The sequence below is a fragment of the Chiloscyllium punctatum genome, chromosome 8 (assembly GCF_047496795.1).
Source record: "Chiloscyllium punctatum isolate Juve2018m chromosome 8, sChiPun1.3, whole genome shotgun sequence".
In the NCBI taxonomy this organism is placed as follows: Eukaryota; Metazoa; Chordata; class Chondrichthyes; order Orectolobiformes; family Hemiscylliidae; genus Chiloscyllium; species Chiloscyllium punctatum.
The window spans coordinates 88322916-88341122 of NC_092746.1; the positions used below are offsets into that span (position 1 = coordinate 88322916).

At 39.5% G+C, this 18207-nt stretch overlaps 2 protein-coding genes across 7 annotated transcripts in view; one reads left to right on the plus strand and one right to left on the minus strand.

Annotated features, from left to right (window-relative positions):
- The window catches only part of pdss1 (prenyl (decaprenyl) diphosphate synthase, subunit 1), a 53309-nt gene extending 44322 nt beyond the window's left edge, over positions 1-8987 (plus strand). The window contains exon 11 of the mRNA XM_072576001.1: positions 5607-8987. Within this exon, the coding sequence (XP_072432102.1) occupies positions 5607-5639 (33 nt within the window). The 3' untranslated portion in view covers positions 5640-8987. The remainder of the gene's footprint in view (positions 1-5606) is intronic.
- The window catches only part of abi1a (abl-interactor 1a), a 132441-nt gene that overhangs the window by 5195 nt on the left and 109039 nt on the right, over positions 1-18207 (minus strand). Inside the window, exons 6-9 of one of the 6 annotated variants that reach the window (XM_072575993.1) lie at positions 13738-13838; positions 12864-12938; positions 11436-11612; positions 340-426 (exon numbers count right to left, since the gene is read on the minus strand). In XM_072575993.1, coding sequence (XP_072432094.1) covers positions 340-426; positions 11436-11612; positions 12864-12938; positions 13738-13838 — 440 coding nt within the window. The remainder of the gene's footprint in view (positions 1-339; positions 427-11435; positions 11613-12863; positions 12939-13737; positions 13839-18207) is intronic. The other 5 variants (XM_072575995.1, XM_072575996.1, XM_072575997.1 and 2 more) reach the window with 5 other exon arrangements.

An 18207-nucleotide genomic window follows, 5' to 3' on the forward strand; every position in this document is an offset into this window, starting at 1 on the left:
CTTGTACTTAGCCAGTTTCAATTATATTCTGAAAAGTTCAGCTCAGATTACTGATTATTTAAATACAGGCATACTATGCTAACAGATATCTTTTGAAGTAATTAAAACTCAAAAACTAGTACACTCATATGCTGATAAGAACTGAATATTGCATGTCACTAAATGATGAAGACAGTGTCTGCACCTGCACAATCAGCAACACAGAAGCATAAAGCTGGTGATGACAGCAAAGACAGGAGCAAAGAAATCTCCGAAACAAGTATGTGAAAGTGTCAAATCATGCAGACTTGTGTCCTTAAATGGGAAAAAGGATGCATCTACTCAGCCACTGGAACTTACTGTTTTCTTGCACCCTGGCCACGAAGCCTGTGAGGGGGATCTGTGGAGTCAGTTGAGGCATAGGGGGAGGGGGCGGAGCTAAGGATGCTGGCATAAACACAGGCACATCGGAACACCATGACGAAGGGGTAAAAAAAAGAAAGGCAAATACAAGCAGCTGTCAATGACATGGCACGACTCACAAAGAGACCATACAATTGGTTAATGGTGCAGTGCAACCTCATTCCACTAAGAGAAATAAAAGTCAGAAACCTTTTAAGAAACTGTACAAAGAAGAATTTTAGTCCAAAACATTACAAGTGCTAAGATGGAAATATCAGCAACTTAATGTCCACACCCAAACAAAATGAATAAACAATTGACATGGTAGTAGATAAGGTTCCACTGCAACAATGAACAAGTTAACCCAAGATGAAATGTAAAGCATAAAAAAAATTCAATTTTCCCAAGAATTTACAAGGTGGAGATTTTCAGCACCAACAGTTAGCAGGAGCTATGACCATTATTCAAGTTATTATTAATAAGCATTATCCAAACAGCCCTGTAAACTGAAATGACAGACTGAATCAGAATAGGCTTGGAACCGGGTAGGCAAGGGTGAATAAAATAATTTCTAGCGTCTGACCTGAACTTACAGCCCATGTGTGGATATGGATGGACCAGTTTAGATTCATGGTTACTCCCAGTCAGTTAACTGTAGGAGATTCAGTAATGGAAATACCATTGAACATCAAGGGGCAATAGTCAGAGTCTCTCTTGTTGGATATGATCAATGCCTGCCATACTTGTGCCATGTATGTTACTAGATACTTAATCAGGAAGCTTATCTGGATGTTGTCCATGTCTTGCTGCATATGGACATAGAGTGTTTCAGTATGGGAGTCAGAGCAAATGGTGCTGAACATTGATGTATGCATCACGAATACTTAGGGAGGGTCACTGATGAAGCAGCTGAGGATGGTTGGGCCCAAGGTACTACCAGAAGGAACTCCTGCAGAGATGTTCAGAGCGGAGATGGTTCACCTCCAATCACCATAACCATCTTTCCTTTGTGCTAGGTTCAGGTCCAATTTGGAGTGCTTTCTTTGACTGCCATACACTTCTTGATTTTATCCAGATATCAAGGGCAATTCATCTGATATAATCGCTGCAATTTATCCTTCTCATCTATATTGAAATTAAAAGTTCAGGAACAAAGTAGCCCTAGCTGAAAGCAGACATACCAGCAAGCAAATTGCCACACAGCAAGTACTAATTGACAACAATGTCAACTAAGCCTCCATCACACTGCTTATGATTAGAATAGATTGATGGCAAGATTGGATTGGCCCCATTTTGGAGAAAGAGTATACTTCAATAAAATTCCAGATTAGAATATTCCATATCAGGGCAGGAGAGTGGTTAGCACTGTTTCCTTGTAGTACTAGAAACCCAATTCAATTCTAGGCTTGGTAGACTGTATGTGGAGTTGTATATTCTCCCAGTGTATGCATGAGTTTCCTCCAGGTGCTCTGGTTTGCTCCCACTGTCCAAAGATGTGCACGTTAGATGGATTGACCATGCTAACTTGCCCATAGTGTCCAGGTGGATTAGCCATAGGAAATGCAAAGTTACAGGGATAGGGTAGGAGGGTGGGATGCTCTTCAGAGTGTCAGTGTGGAGTCGATAGACTGAATGGCCTGCCTCCACACTATAGGGATTTTAGGATTCTAGAGGATGCCTGTGCTATAACTGCCCTGGAACAGCTATTGGTGCAGCTAATTCTGCAGCAGGATCTCAAAGAGGGGACCAAAAGGAAGTGGACCCTTCTGGCTGCAGGTGATTTCCAATGTTTCAGTCTGTTTTGCACCAAGCGCTAGACTTAAACACCATACAGGATGGAAATATTTGTGCAGTCTAGTTCTCCCATTAATTGTTTAATTGTCCCACTCATGACAGAATACAGAACTTTGATCCAAGAGTCAATTCTGTGAACATTATGCTGCTTTTGCAGTCTTGGATGCATGCAGCTTCACCAAGTGAAATTAGACTTTTAAAATTATAACTGGTGATGCTTGTGGCATGCTTTCCTGAACTAATTGAACTGCATTGGTCTCTTCACTCAATCGTAATGGTACAGTTAGAGCTGTCCCAGTCTACAAGTTATGCTACAGGAATGCTATTATACTAAATGTTCTCAAACCTCATGGTTGCCCAATTTTGCTCAGAATTATATCTGAGACTAGAGTGCTTGGAGCTCTTGTCCAGCAATGGTGGTGTTGCTCCCTCTGGAAAAGCAGCCCTGGACCCAAGCCCTACCTGCTCCAGAAATATGTACAACATCCGAAGAGGTTGATTAGAAACATCCAAAGATAGGGTGTGACCTCCAGAAAGACCATGCTGTGTTTAGTCCTATCAATATTGTCAGACAGAATGCATCTGCTGTAGGGAGATTTGTATGGTCAACATAAAGTTGGTTTTTCCATCACTTATGCTGGGCTTTTTTAACCACATATATCCTTCTGGACTCTACTATTACTGAATATCAAATATTCTGTGTCATGGACACTGAAGTCCACACAATGAGTACATCTCACATCCTTTCTCAGTACTTATTCCAAATGACGTTCAACATGGGAGAAGTATCGATTTCCCCAGATAAGGGAGTGTAGTAGGCAGTTATCAGTATGATATTTCCTTTGTCCATGTTTAAGCTGATTATGGAACTTTATGGATGCTGCAGGAAACTCTGCACAGAAAATAGTGCTTAAAATTTGCATATCCATCAGCATGATTAATTTGCACTCAGCAAACAGGAGGATATGGCAAATTAGTTGCAAGGGATTGTTGAGTATATGAAAGACAAACCTCATGAGATAATTTGAAATTATCCCAGACTTCGGGACAGGCAACAACGAAAAGTGGTCAAGCAGATGCTGATAGCCAAGTTTGCAAGTTCGGTACCCATGGGGATGGCCTCAGTCGGGACCTTGAGTTCATGTCACTCTACAGGTAACCCCATTGCACTATACACACACTCAGAGGCACGCACAGACTCTCTCATATGCTCATACACCCGCTCACAGATTTATAACCCTTCACACACTCATAATCCAACCTGCCACTCTTCCCCCCCCCCCCCCCCACCACCACCACCACCACCAACCCCACTCCCACATGTACAAGTTTGTGGGATGAATTTGTACTTGCAGAATTACATCTTACTTTGCTCAAAAACTGCATGGATCTATGTAAATCTGTCTTTTGGATTTGAATCAGTCTGACCATTGTGACAGACAGCCTCACAGGGAAGCTCACATTTTCAATGCATTATTTGGGCCGACATGACACCAATTGTTAAAGCTCACTTGAGAACGTCACAAAAAAAATTTGCAATTTTCATATGAAAGAACCAAAACCAACACCAACATGGTCACTCTAAAAAGGAGAGAGACTTAAACAATCCAGGCCTTTTTCCAAGATATAATTTCAGTCACATCATACTGCAAACTTTTGTTATGAATTCGGTGTCTTATAATCTTATAGTCCACAGCCACCTGAAGGAGCCACACTCCAAAAGCTAGTGCTCCCAAATAAACCTTTGGGACTATTATCTGGTGTTGTGCAACTTTTTAAACTTTGTAGATCCCAGTCCAACACTGGCATCTCCAAATCATAATTTAAAATGGCTGACTACCATATTTGGTCTTGCAAGATTAATATACATTTCAGAAACCAAATGGAGCAAGTGTTTGTAGTATAGGCTGCTAACTAGGTTAAAGATTAGGTAAAACAAGATATAGATTAAATAAGCAAGCATGATTTTAAAGGATTACAGACAAGCAGAAAAGTTTAGAATTAGTGAAAGATCAGCTTGTCAGGATTACAGCTCAAAGTAGGTGAGCAGTATGGTGCAGTTGCAGTAGTAAAGAGAAACATTAAGTGCTTTTGTGTGACAGTGATAGAGGGGAGTGATCGTAGTTTTGTTTTAAAAGTAGTACTGTACACTTGGTAATAAGGGTTAAGTTTTAATAGAATTGGGCTTTTTGCAAGGTTTGTAGCTCACGTTGAGGTTTAGGGCGTAGATTTGATATCCAGACGTTTCATTACCTGGCTAGGTAACATCATCAGTGGCGACCTCCAAGTGAAGCGAAGCGGTTGTCTCCTGCTTTCTATTTATATCTTTCTCCTGGGGTTTGTGGTGCTGTCATTTTCTGTTCGTTTTCTGAAGGGTTGATAGATGGCATCTAGATCTAGGCCTTTGTTTATGGAGTTGTGGTTGGAGTGCCAGGCCTCTAGGAATTCTCTGGCATGTCTTTGCTTAGCCTGTCCCAGGATAGAGGTGTTGTCCCAGTTGAAACCACCATTTTGACTGGGACAACACCTCTATCCTGGGACAGGCTAAGCAAAGACATGCCAGAGAATTCCTAGAGGCCTGGCACTCCAACCACAACTCCATAAACAAACGCATAGATCTAGATGCCATCTATCATCCCTTCAGAAAACGAACAGAAAATGACAGCACCACAAACCCCAGGAACCCCATCCAGGACAAATATATAAATAGAAAGCAGGAGACAACAGCTTCGCTTCACTTGGAGGTCGCCACTGATGATGTTACCTAGCCAGGTAATGAAACGTCTGGATATCAAACCTACAGCTTAGCGAGCAAACCCTAGAATTGGGCTTTATACATAAACCAGCATTATCAAGAAAAAAAGTGTTTGTCAACACGACAACATTTAAAAAAATTAAAATATCCTGAATAATGTCAAAGTCATAGCTCCATCTGCAATTTGAGCATAAGATCATCTCACTATGGAGATTTTTAATCTTATTAGGTTAGGAAAATGCAACCTAAAATTATTCCTTTTTATTCATTTGATAAGTTAACACTGATTAAAAGATACAGACATCAATAGCCATTTCTGACAATGAGGTCGCAAAAAAAAAACCCCACAAATTCACTTATGCAGAACTTTTTTTAAGCCCTATGCTTCAAAAGTAAAGCGAAGCCTGTAAACTGGACAATTTAGGAAATGATTAGTTGTTTTCTTGTAGGTTTTCTCAAAATATTTGCATATGTACATAGTATGTGCTGCAAAACATTGACAATCTTAAAGAATAGCCCTATTCAATAATAATATCAAGACTGCCCCTGCCTCACAACAGTATTTAACTTTGTTCACCTAACAGTTTTACATTCTCAATGCCAACTTTTTTAAATTGCTCATTCTTGGAGCAGAATGCATCACTAGCCCTGAATTGAGTTTCAATTCTGTTTACAGCATACCAACATTACAAAGAACAGGACAATTTGACTGTTCTCATCTGTCGAGAAAGTAGTGGAACAGATCGCAAAGAAAGAGAAAGTAAACCAGAGTGAAAACTTTTCAGTTTCCTGATCAAGCAGCAAGTCTACCAGAAAGGAAGAGTTAAAAGCACAAATAGACATTCAGCTCCTCGAGCCTGCTTGACCATTCAATAAGGTGATCTGTTTGTGATACAAACTTCATTTTCTCTTGGACCATCAATAACCGATGATTTCCCCATCTAACAAAACTCCATCCACCTGAGCCAGTGAGTTCAGAAAAAAATATTCCTCTTGGAGAGTCTAGAGCTAGGGGGACACTGTTTTATCATTAGGGATCACCCTTTTGGGTCAGATGAGAATTTTGTTTTGACCACCTCATCGAGACCATTTAATTTGCACACTACATTCAAAATACCCTTCACTCTGAGCTCCAGTGGAAACAAGCTCAAACTGTCCAGCTTATCCTCATGAGACACACAGGTAATATAGTAAATCTGCATAGAATCCCCAGAGTGTGTAACAGCCCCTTCAGCCCAACAAGTCCACACTGACACTCCGAAGAGTAACCCACCCAAACCCATTCCCTTACCCTATTATCCTATATTTACCCAGTTTTGAGAAGATTTGTAGCGCAGGTTGAAGTTCTGGATATAGGTTTGCTCATTGAAAATGAACCTTCCAGCTCAGTGAACAACCTACATCCACATCCTATATTTACCCCTGACAAATGCTATCATCCCTGAACACTACGGGCAATTTAGCATGACCAATTCACCTAACCTCCACATCTTTGGATTGTGGGAGGAAACCCATGCAGACACAGGGAGAACGTGAGAAGTTTGCACAGACAGTAGCCTAAAGCTGGAATCAAACCCAGGTCCTTGGCGCTGAGGCACAGCGGTGCCCACTCTGTCCGAAGAACCTCCATTAAAATTAAAATTTAGATCTTTCTTGAAGTGAGGAAGAAACCAAAACTCCATGGTATGGGAGATGCAGTCTCACAAAATGTCTTCCTTAAAAAAAAGGGATAAATATGCTGCTTGTTATATTGAATTCCTTTTATAATACATGAGAACAATCTATGAGCTTCCTGGGTTGCTTGTTGTGTCTGCACAGTAGCTTTTGACTCATGCACTAGAATACCTAAATCCCTCTGCACCTCAATTCTGTAAGTTGTTCCCCATTTAAATAACACACTTGTTTTTCATGCCAAAGTGAACAAATTCACATTTTCCACAATATACTTCATCTGCCAGATCTTGATTCAAGATATTTAGACAGACTTAGTGACAATTGGAAATCAACAAGCTTATCCATCCTTCTATTAATCAAAGCCAAAGATTCAGGAGAGTTATACAACTTCACCCCTTAAAGCCAAAACTCAAAAAAAATACTATCAGAAACAGGAAGAAAAAGATAGCGTCAAAGAGATGTACAGCATGGAAACAGACCCTTCAGTTCAACTTGCCCATGCCAACCAGATATCCCAACCCAATCTAGTTCCACCTGCCAGCACCTGGCCAGATCCATCCAAACCCTTCCTATTCATATACCCATCCAGATGCCTTTTAAATGTTACAATCATATAGGCCCCCACCATTTCCTCTGGCAGCTTACTCCATACATGTACCACCCTGTGAAAAAGTTGCCCCTTAGGTCTCTTTTATATCTTTCCCCTCTCACCCTAAACCTATGCCCTCTAGTTCTGGACTCCCCGATCCCAGGGAAAAGAATGTCTATTTATCCTATCCATGCTCAGGATTTTATAAACCTCTATAAAAAGGTCACCCCCTCAGCCTCCAACACTCCAGGGAAAACAGCCCTAGCCTAGTCAACGTCTCCCTATAGCTCAAATTCTCCAACCTTGACAACATCCTTGTAAATCTTTTCTGAACCCTTTCAAGTTTCATAACATCTTTCCGATAGGAGACCAGATTTGCACACAATATTCCAACAGTGGCCTAACCAATGTGAATGGTTGAGGAGGAATGTCCTTCGTGGTAAGCTCGACCAGTGCAAAATCTGAATCTATGCTGCTGGTATCTCAATGCATCACATACAATCAAATAATCTAATTGACCCATACAAGTAATTTGGATTTCTCTAACCATTTTGGCACATCTGCTTGTATAGATTTCACTAATTGCAAAAAAGGTACATAAACTGTTCTTCAGCCCTGATAGAAGATCACTTGCATGAAACGGATTCTCTCCACAGATGACACGAACTGTGGAGTCTTGCCAGCATTATTTTATTTCACATTTCCAACACCTGCAATATTTTAGTTTTTGAGTTACTTTTCCTCAATGAAATTAACTTTTTAAATTAAAAGCAATATTGAGCATCTGGTCATTTAATTGGAGAAAGATTTAAATCTTGTATACAAAGTTAAAAGACAGACTAACACCTCAGAGCTGTGCAACTGCAACAAATTCTTGAGAACACATGGAAGACAGCATGAAAGATGGAACATATAAAATGTGTCAACAGGCATACATCTCAAAAAACAGCTGTAACACCAAATTGATGCACTTTGAGTACTAGGGTGGTATGCACAAATCTATCATAAGTAGACATATTGCTCTTGTATTGAAACTGAGTGATTATACATTTTTGTAGTGCTACTCCACATTACTCTACTTTAAATATGAATACTTCCCCATAATCACAGCTACAGTTTTGGTTCCATGGCAATCAAATACACAAAGGTGTTTCATTTTTTATTGACTAGTAATCCTCTGAAATTTTATTGAAAAGTTTTTTGTTCATTTCATGAAAGCAGGTTCTTTTTCCTGCTCAGTGAATCTGCAGGATAAGAAAGTCTTCATAAAACAAAATAATTGAGAATGAGAACAAAAACTCAGGATTGAGTGTTCTTCAACTTAAGTTCTATGAAGTTACCATATGTAAATCAATCTTTTCATATGTGAAACATTACACAGTTGTTAAAATGACACTGTGCCAAAAAGGCAATTTAATATGCTTTGGCTTAAAATAGCAAGGTCAGTGCTTCAGTGGAGTATATTTATGGTCAGAGCTTCAGTGGAGTATATTTATGGTCAGAAAAATGCAAAGAATTTACACAAAAGTTATTAAAAGCTAAATTGGTCAGAAATGACCACATTTAGTTATGTTTAATTATTAGTAGCCAATCTTAAACCCTGTGGTGCTAACCCAGATTATTGGCTTCCATTAATTTGATTAAACTGAGATAACAAAAGGTCACCAACCTAGTTTCTGCACCTAATTCCAATATCTTAACTTTTACAATTACTCCATAGTCAATGTCTAAGCAACAGAGGTACTTGCCAGAAAGAAACCAAATATTGCCATGCAAAATGAACAAGGAATGTTAAAGTGGAAACATGGTGACACTTCAGGTTGTTGTTGAAGATAAAGGACTGAATCTTTATTTCTGATGTTTGTTATAAGATGATTTCATGCAAACCTATTTGAAATAATGGTTTGAAGTTTACTGAACACAAAAAAGAAAAGTGTTTTGAATAGATTAGAAAGAGGCTGCCAATGACTGATCACCATGGTAAACAAAATTGCAAAACTAAACCTATCATTCAGCCAGGTTTCACTCTGGACTTCTACTTATCCAGTATTACCATTTGTCATGACAATCTGAACTTCAACTTTGTCTGCATCTCCTATTTTAAAATATTCTGCTACTGAATAGCATGTCTTCAGCTGCTGAGAACCCAAGGCCAAGAATCTGATTAGATTAGATTCCCTACAGTGTGGAAACAGGCCCTTCGGCCCAACCAGTCCACACCGACCCTCGAAGAGTAATCCACTCGGACCCATTTTCCTCTGACTAATGCACCTAACACTATGGGCAATTTAGCATGGCCAATTCACCTGGCCTGCACATCTTTGGACTGTGGGAGGAAACTAGAGCACCCAGAGGAAACCCACACAGACATGGGGAGAATGTGCAAACCCCACACAGACAGTTGCCCAAGGCTGGAATCGAACCTGGGACCCTGGTACTGTGAGGCAGCAGTGCAGACATTTAAAACCTACCACTCAAGGTTTTTGGTCATTTAACCCATTATTTCCTGGCATGTCTGCTGAATGATAGGAGGGCAATGGTAGCATAGTGACAATGTCACTGGGCTCGTAATCCAGAGAACCAGGCTAAACCTCTGGCAGCTGTTTGAATTAAATTCTAATTAATGACCTGAAATCTAAAGCTTGTATTAGCAATAAACTATTAATGATGGTGTAAAAACCTGTTTACACTAATATAGGAACAAATGCTGCACTAAAAACAACAAATGCTGGAAATCACAGGAGGTCAGACAGCACCCAAGGGGAGAGAGCAAGCTAATGTTTCGAGTCTAGATGACTTTCATCAGAGCTGAAGTGAAGTGACATCTAGACTCTAAATATTAGCTTGCTCTCTCCCCATGGGTGCTGTCTGACCTGCTGTGATCTCCAGCACTTTACACTGATGTTCTTAGTGTTGGAAATCTGCAGTTCTTACCTGGTCTGGTCTACATGCAACTTTTAGATCCATAGTAATACAAATGGCCCTTAGCTGCACACAGAAATGGCTTATAAAGCTAATTCAATGCAAGGGCAATTAATGCTGGCCTTCACAGCAATGCCCATTTCCCAGGAAAGTTAGCCTTTGGGCATTTCAAAACACATTAGAAACATACAAGTGTGGCTGTTTCAGTTACCTAGATAATGATTAGAGTGGAACCAGAAATCCCAACTCATTTAGCCACAGCTTTAACAGTTTGTTTTTCATATAAATGCTTAAAAGGCAATGGCAAAAAGTACCAGAGATTACATTTTTGCCCCAATGTTAAAAATGGTGTTTTTGTTTAAGGACAGCTTAGGATGACTGTTGCTAAGAGCAACTTTGATGGCCTCAAATGATTTGATGATGTCAAAAAGGTTTACATAATTATAAATGGAGAAACTAACCATCAAACTTTGTGCATTGAAAGGATTTGACCAGTTTATTTCAAATATAGCATGCAAGCATGTTACGGATGCCAAATCAAATGCTTAGGATTAGCCAAGTTGCCAAAAGTCAGATAGTTCATTCTTTTTACAAATCTGCAATTAGTGTATGCATTACAAATATGACGTGTCAGAAAACGTAGTTTGAGATTATAACAGTCGCAAAAATCCCTCAGTTATAGGCATTGCTGAAAATATAGTGATCCAGCCATGTGCATGCTTCTAATGTTTAGGAAGCCTAACTGGTACCGAGCAGCTGTTTGTTACCCTGCTGGGATATTCCCTCTTCCTCCCCAATGACTTCCAAGCATCCTGTCTCAGAAACATCTGTTAAATATCAGACATGAAACAGAGTTTGGAAATTATTCTGCAGGAAAAGCCTCTCCACATTCTGTTGGTGACCAAACCATTTAAAGAACTACATAAATTCAGTTTTCTATGGGTGGGTGGGTGTTGCACTTAGAATTTATTCTCAATATTAGTTTGCTGCAACAAGTCCAAATATACCTTGTAAACGTAGCTTAAAAACAATTTTACCACAACACATCCCATTTTGACGAACAATAATAGTAATTTTCTTTTGAGGGAGAGTAAGTAAAAAAATTAAAATTCAATTTTGAACGATGAGGAAAAAAAGACAAAAGCAAACTATAGGTCATATAGAAATAAATACACGATCTGTGTTACAAAGTCAGAACTGAACCTAAAGTATAATTATCTGTGGGATAATAAAGATGTAGGAAAATGAACTGAAAGACCTTAATTAGCTCAATATACAACAATTGTTGTACATTTAGTAGTATTAAAGTAGAAGCCTTACTTGAATTTTGAGCATAAAGAGGGCCACCATTAACATGAGGCTGCACAGAAAATTGAGAGGTCACTGAAGGATTTCGCCTGAAGCCCCCCGAAGATACTGTAGAGGTGGTGGAATTGTGCCGAGAGATCTGCCTGGTCATTGTACTGTATTGGGAGCCAGGAGCCGAACCAGGGCCAGCTGAAAGCATTGAAATCACAGCAGGGAAGAAAAGAGAAATATGCATTATTCCGTAATTTCTGAAAAAGGTATCGATCAGTGGAAGATCCTCAAACCAGCCATAAGAGAAATAAAATGAAATGGGATAAATTAAGTTTTAGTTTTATCACACTTGTGAAATATCTGAAATTCCTGCAAGTTCCTTGAAACTTAAATTGACACAAACGTCTCATTTACAAGTCGTACTTCTCCCATTCTGCCACAGGTCGTATTCAATTCAGCATTTTCAGGAAAAACATCAGACAACATTCAGGTGATTGATATATAAGCTACTCATACTTTCCACAGTAGTCCAAAGAGAAGCGCTATTCCCTATTCATTGTCCTGGTCGCTATAGGCATGCAGAAATTCAAAAGAATCTAATCCTTACTACACCATCACCAATCCCAACGGCAAACAATCAAGGTGATAGCAAGAGAGTAAGATTAGTGGAAGCTTTATTTATTTTAAAAGTATTATTGTAAAGCTTAAATTCAGAAGGATTGATATATTGAATGTCAAATTAATAATCCTTTAAAAGCTTTTATGCATTTAAAAAGGAAAAAGGGATTTGATCCATGTTAGTGTCATGACTAGGGCAATCAAAACAACATCCGCATTATGACAACCCCAAACTTCCCAAAATCCAATAAACAAAAAAAACTCTGCAGAAATGTAATCTGGGCTGCGGTGGGGAGTTTCTTCTTAAACTAAAGCAGCTAGCTAAATTATGCATACCAAAAGAGGTTTGAAGTTCAATTCCCAGTGTCTATATTTTTTGATTGAAAAGTGGTGGTGATGAAAAAAGCAACAGAAAGAAAATCAAATTGGCGTATGGTCAATGGACAACATTAGAGTCTGGTTTGATACTTCCTACATTAAAATTACAGCCATATCATTGATCGTGAAACCACCTTCCAACAAAACCAAAATTGGAGAAAAGTAAAACTGGTCAATAAAACAAGAAAAGATCTTCAGTTAGTTGTTAATAACATATCCTTTTAAAAGTTACTGGACAGCTCATCAACCTTTGATCTTGCTTTAAATACACTAACATGGATTAAAATATGTTTGGAAATATGACAAATAGCTCCTTATAACCCAAAAACATTCCAAAATTTTAGTATTTGCACCCCAAGAAAAATCAACACCATTTTCCCACAGTGATTATAAGTTAGCTGTGAAAGGACAAATGCATCGAGTGCTATATTTCCAAGCAGCAGCCAGTCTCACCTATGAAACTGCCCACTGGCAGTGGAGGTGGTGGTGGCGGCAGGGATGGGGCTCCAGCAGGGACAGAATATGATGCTAACAAAAAAAAAGTCAAATTATCATCTTAACAAATTTATCCAACAGTTCTTTAAATATTAAGTTTTAAGAAATAAGGAATTCCAAATCCACTGGACAAAATTATAAAATTGTTGACAGTATGTCAGCAAATGCATATGCCACATTTGTATGTTTGTGAATGAGTGGTGATGGAATGTCAATATCATAACAAGAAATAGACTGTCACTAAAAGAAAAAGGGACAGGGACAGGGCAGGTCATCTCTTACAAACCCATTGTTCGACCTGAAGCATAGTTTTAGTTGTAATATTGCAAGAAATAAGAACAGATTGGACAACAAAGCCGTTCAAGCCTTCAGGTCATTCAATACAGTCAATGCAGATCTTTCATCTCAACTCAATTTTTTCACCAGCTAGCCATATCCTCCATTCCAGGGATAAGTCAAACATCTATCTCGAATCCTGAATATATTCTATATCAAATCAACAACATTTGGGCCAGACAATGTTAAAGATTCACAACCCACCAATTCAATTTGTCTCATCTCACCTTCAAATGATTATGCCCCCTTTGCTGAGCTACGCTCCCATTAGTCTTTCAGATCAATGGTTTTTCAGCAGCATGGATCTGATGAAATTAATTGACTCAGAATGATAACTGATCTCTAAATTTTGCTGACAATATTTCTAAGATTTGCCACATTTACTATAACGATATCCACTTGTTAAGTAGTACAGGGCAACTAATTAAAAAAAACCAACTTAAAACAAGATCTTAACATCTACCATTAACGTGTAAAATGTTGGACATGTACAGACCTGGCAAAAGAGTGGGTGGTGAGGGTGTAGGCACAGCAATTGGAATGCCTATACTGCTGCTCCCACTATTTTCTCTGCTTCCACTTCCTCCACTGCTTCCACTATAGAAGAACACAATTAAAAACACAATCAGATAACAGAAAAAACACCTCTAAGTTCCAGATCTAACAGCTGCAGTTTCTCAGCTGCAAGTCAACATGCAAGCTCTAAGTCTCAGCTGGCTGTTCAACCAAAGGTTTAACATTCAAAGCCAATCCTGTCCTCACTGCACACAGATACATGGTTTTAGTAATGGGTGTTGGATCTGAATCTGAAAGAGAAAACGGTCACCATTTCAACATTCCATAACATTCAGATGGTCAAATCGCTCTTCGTCCAGTCTGGTGAAGGTCAACAAACTCAACCAGGACATTTTCTAGCATGTACAGCTTGCCAATACTTTTAGTTTCTATCGTTCATCGCCCAAAGTCACAACCAAGAATTTCAACTTGAATCCAGATGAAAGCACACAAATAATAAACTGGAAAGAAATATTTTAAAAAGTTGCAATGTTATAACATACCAACAATTAGACATTTACTAAAGCACTGAACCATTAAGATATATAACTTCCGGAAGACTACAAATGAAATAAGAGTGCCTAAAACTTACAGCCTATTAGATTGCAACACCTTCACTCATTCCCTGGACTCAATATGCCACAGCTGTTAACAAGAACAAAGAAAATTTACAGCCCAGGAACAGGTCCTTCGACCCTCCAAGCCTGAGCCGATCCAAATGTATTGTCTAAGCCTGTCAGTCAATTCTTAAGCATCTGTATCCCTCTGCTCCCCACCTACTCTTGCATCTGTCCAGACGCATCTTAAATGAATCTACCGTGTCTGCCTCTACCACCTCTGCTGGCAACATGTTCCAAATGCCCACTACCCTCTGTGTGAAGTACTTACCGCATGTATCCCCCCCCCTTAAACTTTCCACCTCTCGCTTTGAAAGCATGACCTCTCATTATTGAATCTTTCACCCGGGGAAAAAGCTGGTCTCTATCCACCCTGTCTATACCCTTCATGATTTTGTAAACCTCAAATCAGGTCCCCCACCTCAATCTCCTTTTTTCTAGTGAAAATAAACCTAACCTACTCAACCTCTCTTCATAGCTAGCACTTTCCATACCAGGCAACATCCTCGTAAACCTTCTCTGCACCCTCTCCAAAGCATCCACATCCTTTTAGTAATGTGTCGCCCAAACTGTACACAGTATTCTAAAACACAGCCGAACCAATGTCTTTGTACAATTTTAACATGACTTGCCAGCTCTTATACTCAATACCCCGTCCGATGAAGGCAAGCATACCATATGCCTTCTTGACCACTCTATCCTCCTGTGCAGCAACCTTCAGGGTACAATGGACCTGCACTCTCTGCCCATCAGCTTTTCCCAAGGCTCTTTCTTTCACTGTATAATTCGCTCTAGAATTAGACTTGTCTAAATGCAGCTCCTCACATTTGTCTGGATTGAAAGCCATCTGCCACTTTTCTACCCAACCCTCCAATCTAGGTCTATCCTCCTATATTCTTTTACAGTCCCTTATTCTTTCTGCCACTCCACCAATCTTTGTGTCATCTGCAAACTTGATCATACCAACAGTGCCCTCTTCTAGATCATTTATGTATATTACAAACAACAGTGGCCGTGGAATACCACTGGTCAACTTTCTCCATTTTGAGAAACTCCCTTCAACTACTTCTGTCTGCTGTTGCTCAACCAGTTCTTTATCCACCTAGCTAGAACACCCTGCACACCATGTGACTTCACTTTCTCCATTAGTTTACCAAGGGGAACCTTATCAAACGCCTTACTAAAATCCATGTATATGACATCTACAGCCCTTCCTTCATCTATCAACTTGGTCACTTCCTTAAAAGAAGTCTATTAAGTTGGTAAGGCACGATCTCCCCCACACAAAACCATGTTTTACATCACCGATAAGCTCATTCCTTTCCAAATATAAATAGATCCTCTCTCTCAGTACCCTCCTCCAGCAACTCCCCCACCATCGATGTCAGGCTCACTGGTCTGTAGTTACCCGGAATATTTCTACTACCCTTGTACAGGTGGACAACATGAGCAACTATGTATCCAGTGAGAATTATTGCTGTATCTCTAAAGCATTACATTCAATAGATTTTTACTGCTACCCGATATGCATCTGAAAAGCAGATGGAATTCCCACTGTAAGGGACGAATAATTAGCTTAATCTATATTCCAGCTGATTGTCATGAAAGGTAAGCAGTCCTCTAACGAACACTTTAGATTTGAAGAGCAAATGGATCTGGTGAGCAATTCTTCATACGCAACTACTTAACACGAACAAGTCAATTAATTTATTTTGTGGTTACATACAGAGGAACCTCGATTATCTGGCATTCTTTTATCCAAATATTGGATTATCCAACAAGATTGCAAGGTCCCGATTCTGGGCTAACCAAGTTATCTGGAATTCGATTAACCAAATGAAATACTCCCTGGCCGTGTACTTTGGATAATCGAGGTTCCTCTGTACAGGGTTTAAATATATACAAATATGATTGAATGTAATTCAAAGCAATTTATTGTCTATGAAACACTGAAAACAAGGGGTACAATTATGAAAAACAACTTAAGATAGAAAATACTGGTTGTTTTTCAAGATTTCTCAAAGCCTGAAATTACAAAATCAATAAGAAGCAAGAACGAGGAGCCATCTGGCCCTTCGAGCCTGCTCTGCCACTCAAGATCAAGATCATGGCTGATTTTTCATAGACTCAGTTCCACTTACCTGCGTTCCCACCATACTCCTAAATTCCTTTCCTGTTAACAAAAATCTATCTATTGTGGCTTGAAAAATGTTTACTGATGTCGCATCAACTACTTCACTGGGCAAAGAATTCCAGAGATTCATAACCCTCTGGGTGAAGTAGTTCCTTCTCGATTCAGTTCTAAATCTGCTCCCTCTAATCTGGAGACACTGCCCTCTTGTCCTAGTTTCACCTGCCAGAGCAAACATCCTCTCTACTTAGATCTTATCTATTCCCTTCATAATTTTATGTTTCTATAAGATCCTGCCTCATTCTTCTAAATTCCAATGAATATAATCCCAGTCTACTCAGTCTCTCCTCATAAGACTACCCTCTCAACTCCAGAATCAACCTAATGAACCTCCTCTGCACCCCCTCCAGTGCCAGTACATCCTTTCAAAGTAAGGATACCAAAACTGCACACAGTACTCCAGGTGTGGCCTCACTAGCACCCTATACAGCTGCAACATAACCTTCCTGCTTATAAACTCAATCCCTTTAGCAATGAAGGACAAAATTTGATTTGCCTTCCTAATTACTTGTAGTACCTGCAAACCAACCCTCTGATGTATGCACAAGGACACCCAGGTCCCACTGCATAGCAGTATGCTGCAACGTTTTACCATTCAAGTAATAATCCCTTTGTCTGTTACACCTACTAAATGGATGACTTCACATTTATTAACACTGTATTCCATCTAGCAGACCTTTGCCCACTCACTTAAATTATCTATGTTCCTCTGCAAAATTCCACAGTCTTCTCCACACTTTGCTCTTCCAAATCATCTTAGTGTCATCTGCAAACTTGGACACACTACACATCGCCCCAACCCCAAAACAACTACATAAGTTTAGGGACTGCAATTATTCACAATTTATCAAGGTACATCACTAGTCACTGATTACCAATCAGAATAGCACTCATTTATCCCCACTTTTTGGTTCCTGTTAGTCAACTAATCCTCTGTCCATGCTAATACTTTACCCGTAATACCATGCATCTTTATCTTACGTAGCAGTCTCTTGTGCGGCACCTTGTCGAAGGCCTTTCAGAAATCTAAATAAACCACATCCACTGCGTCCCTGTTGTCCATCTTGCTCATAACTTCTTCATAGAATTCCAAAAGATTAATTAAGCATGACCTTCCCTTCATGAACCCACACTGCATCTGCCCAACAGAACAATCCCTACCTCGATACCTTGCTATTTCTTTCTTGATAACAGACTCAAGCATCTTCCCCACTATAGAGCTAACCAGTCTCTAATTCCCCATCTTTTGTCTACCTCCCTTTTTAAACAGTGGTGTCACATATGCCGTTTTCCAATCTCTTGGAACTGTCCCAGAGTCCAACAGTTTTTGGAAAATTACCACAAGTGCACTTACTATTTCTCCCGTCATCTCTTAGTACTCTGGGGTGCACTGTATTGGGGCCAGGAGACTTGCCTATCCTTAGCTCCATTAGCTTACTAAAAATTACCACTTCCATAATAATGATTATTTCCAGATCCTCACCTACCTTAGTTTCTCCATCAATTACTGGCATGTTATTAGTGTCCTCCACTGTGAAGACTGATACAAAACACCTGTTTAATACCTCGGCCATTTCACCATATCCCATGAATCTCTCATTCT